Source organism: Somniosus microcephalus, unplaced genomic scaffold (genome assembly GCF_052327205.1).
Source record: "Somniosus microcephalus isolate GS21.2 unplaced genomic scaffold, FLI_Smic_1.0 unresolved_chr5, whole genome shotgun sequence".
NCBI lineage: Eukaryota > Metazoa > Chordata > Chondrichthyes > Squaliformes > Somniosidae > Somniosus > Somniosus microcephalus.
This window is the reverse complement of record NW_028225183.1, coordinates 50,839,296-50,843,039: the sequence shown is the minus strand read 5'-3', so window position 1 is coordinate 50,843,039 and position 3,744 is coordinate 50,839,296. Positions and strand designations below refer to the sequence as shown.

Below are 3,744 nucleotides of genomic sequence, written 5' to 3'. Positions count from 1 at the left end.
CTCAGACTCACACTCTACCAGAAAATGACAGATTCAGAATCAATAACAACACTGACACATGGTACAAGATAGAATCCCACCCTGACACTTAGTCTTAGTCATAGAGTCATAGAGTTATACAGCACAGAAAGAGGCCCTTCGGCCCATCATGTCCACGCCAGCCATCAAGCACTGTCTATTCTATCGCCGCTCCTTCATCGTCACTGGCTCAAAATCCTGGAACTCCCTCCCGAACAGCACTGTGGGAGTACCTTCATCACACGGACTGCAGCGGTTCAAGAACCTGTCTCACCAAAAACTTCTCAAAGGGCAATTAGGGATGGGCAATAAATGCTGTCCTTGCCAGCGATGCCCACATCCCATGAACGAAAAAAAAAGTGACGGACAGGAAACTAAAGGATTCCACACACACATACCGTAACAGAGACTGAGATTGAGAATGATTCCTACACTTACATAAATCAATTCTATTTCAATTTCAATTTTATTTGTCACATAACCAAATACAACAAGTGAAATCCAGTCAGTGAAATGTTTTTTTCTTAACGAGCCGAGCGCACCAATCAACAAAGGACACTTAGCTGCCTGGGACGCACGGAGCCCGCAAGGACGGCAGAGACTGAGTGATACAGAACTATCCCCACACACACAGTATTAGAGATTGGCAGATGCAGAACTAAAGTGGCGGAGACCACACCGCAATGCGTGAATATAGTGCACAAATTGGAGGAAGTCTATCTAACTGGCTGTCCCGTCCGGAAGGAGTGTTTGCGGCCCTGGAAGATGGTCTGGGAAATGGTGAATGGGCAGATGTCACACACGCACTTGCAGGGGGCGTACTGGTGGCAAACACTCAGTCTGATTGGATACCTAAAGAAGCCAATCAGAGATATGCAGAAGAATGGAAATTGACATCATTCCTAACCAGCCAATCACAATCATTGCCTTCACCCATCCCTCATTAGCATAGGACTGTGGGGTTGCCTATATATTCCGAGCGCGGAGCGGGTTTGAGTCATTTTGTTGCTGAAATCTAGCTTAAGAATGGTGGACGAAAAGAAGACAGCTGCTAAGAAGGGCGCTAAGAAAACCATCACTAAACCGGCAGCGAAGGGCGGCAAGAAGCGCAGAAGGTCGAGGAAGGAGAGTTACTCCATCTACATCTACAAAGTGATGAAGCAGGTTCACCCTGACACCGGCATCTCCTCCAAGGCCATGAGCATCATGAACTCGTTTGTGAACGATGTTTTCGAGCGCATCGCGGGTGAGGCTTCCCGCCTGACCCATTACAACAAGCGGCACACCATCAGCTCCCGGGAGATCCAGACCGCCGTGCGCCTGCTGCTGCCCGGGGAGCTGGCCAAGCACGCCGTGTCGGAAGGGACAAAGGCGGTGACCAAATACACCAGCTCCAAGTAAAACTCCACGCTGTCCTGAAAGAAGAAACTCCAAACACAACGGCTCTTTTAAGAGCCACCCACTATCTCTCTGAAAGAGCTACACAACGCATCGCCTTGTAGATTCAATTTACTGTAATTATTAAAAACGTTTGAAGTTCCAGCTGTAGATGTAGTTTTAATTCTCATAAGCAGTTTCATTGACCGGATCGCCCTTAGCGTCGATGTTGTATATCCCGCCCACTAAAACACAAACACGGTCCTTGGTCGCACTTTGCCTTTGCTCTCAGACCCGTTTATTTGCAGCGCCAGCCGACTAATTAAAAGTTTATTTTAGGTGTGAGATTCCGATTTCGGTCACCTCGTTCTCTGTCAAGACCTTTGCATTTTTCTAAAGCAAGTTGGGAGTCCATCCGTTTATTAACCGGAGATTTGCTGCATTGTAACAACCCGGAATGGGGCTTCTTAGAGATTAGAACGGGGTCAGTTTGAACACTCTGCCCCTCTTTTCTCACAGCAGGACTCCCAGATCTGGTTTCACTCCCGCAGCAGCGCCTGTGCAAAGGATCGATCGATAATCTGTGAACCCTCACTTTTACACAGATTGAGCTGGAATGTGTCCCGTTACAGAATCAATGGGAATTTAATCCCGCCCGTGTAAACTCAATATTGAACCCGAAATTAATCCTGATTGTAACAGCCTAGAATTTGCTTATGGTGATTTATTAATTTAATTCGCTCGTTTAGGAAAATATTGGCGGCCTTTTTGAATTTAATAATTCGTTGAGTACAGTTATTTTCCCCCTCTTTTCATTGGCGGGAAAAGCGGACTGTAATTGGTCACCGGAAACCAACAATGATATTCACCACAGAGAGACCAATCACAAGTAGGCTGTCTGCATTCCTCCAGAAAGTATAAGAACGACAGATGTGGGAGGACACTTTCATTCTTTCACTGAACGAGTAAATTGTGGAAATGTCTGGAAGAGGAAAAACCGGCGGTAAAGCTCGGGCCAAGGCTAAGTCTCGATCATCCCGGGCCGGATTGCAGTTCGCTGTGGGCCGTGTTCACAGGCTCCTCCGAAAGGGCAACTACGCTGAGCGTGTGGGTGCCGGAGCCCCGGTCTACATGGCTGCTGTGCTCGAGTATCTGACCGCTGAAATCCTGGAGCTGGCCGGCAACGCGGCCCGCGACAACAAGAAGACCCGCATCATCCCCAGACACCTGCAGCTGGCCATCCGCAACGACGAGGAGCTCAACAAGCTGCTGGGAAAGGTGACCATCGCTCAGGGCGGGGTGCTGCCTAATATCCAGGCGGTGCTGCTGCCCAAGAAAACCAGCACTGCCAGCTCCAACAGCAAGTAAAGCGGGCAGGATTTAATCTAATAACCCAAAGGCTCTTCTCAGAGCCACCCACTTTATCTGTGAAAGGGTTGTTTACTGTTCAGCCATTCACGTTTATAAACAGGACATGTAGAACTGTAGATCCACAAACACTACAGCGTGTTTGTTGTTACCGAATATTCAGATCAGCGATTCAATACAGAGGGGGACTGGCTTCAGAGAAAAACAAAACACACGGAAACTTAACGTGAGACCGGGCCTCATTGAACACATTGGGAGAGCCGAATATGAACGCATGTAAAGAAACCATTATAAAGCGGTTGTTGGGCTGACCGTTCCTTATTGGGCCAATAATTCCATATACATCCTGAGCACATTGATCCATACTAACTTTTCCCCTTTTAATTTGCAGGCAGCATCGAACCAGAATTACAGCTCTGGTTAATATAAAATATTCCAAATAGTAACTGCTTCTCCCCGCAGTAAGAGTTGATTTTAAAAGTGAGATTCAGACTTCAGGCACCTCGTTCTTTCTCGATAATTAATCTCAGTATGTGGAGTTGGATCAGTGCTCCCACTTATAGTTTCCTACACTGGGCGGGTGCAGTCAGTTTACTGGGCAGATCACTCACATTTAAACCTAGACCATACCCAGACATTCACTGCCCCCACTTTATAAATCCCAATTACATTAACACTGCAAGAGCAGCACGGTGTGTGCACAGTCCAATTTGCCTTGGGGCGATCGCAGCTCTTTCCTTTGCTGATTTGGTGGCTCTTAAAAGAGCCGTTGTTGTATTTGGTGCTAAAGTCTGGAGCCGGGCAGGGTGAGTTTAGGCGCGCTCCCCGCGGATGCGGCGGGCCAGCTGGATGTCTTTGGGCATGATGGTGACTCGCTTGGCGTGGATGGCGCACAGGTTGGTGTCCTCAAAGAGCCCCACCAGGTAAGCCTCGCTGGCCTCCTGCAGGGCCATGACGGCCGAGCTCTGGAAGCGCAGGTCG

At 48.3% G+C, this 3,744-nt stretch overlaps 1 protein-coding gene and 1 pseudogene across 1 annotated transcript; both read left to right on the top strand.

The window, feature by feature from the left end:
* The first annotated feature begins 1,038 nt into the window (after window positions 1-1,038).
* Window positions 1,039-1,426, top strand: LOC147088254 (histone H2B-like). Its single transcript, XM_085977948.1, has one exon. The coding sequence runs from the start codon at window positions 1,045-1,047 to the stop codon at window positions 1,417-1,419; it is 375 nt and encodes a 124-aa protein (XP_085834074.1). The 5' UTR covers window positions 1,039-1,044; the 3' UTR covers window positions 1,420-1,426.
* An 899-nt stretch (window positions 1,427-2,325) lies between these two features.
* LOC147088253 (histone H2A type 2-C-like) lies at window positions 2,326-2,784 on the top strand (annotated as a pseudogene).
* Window positions 2,785-3,744: the final 960 nt, after the last annotated feature.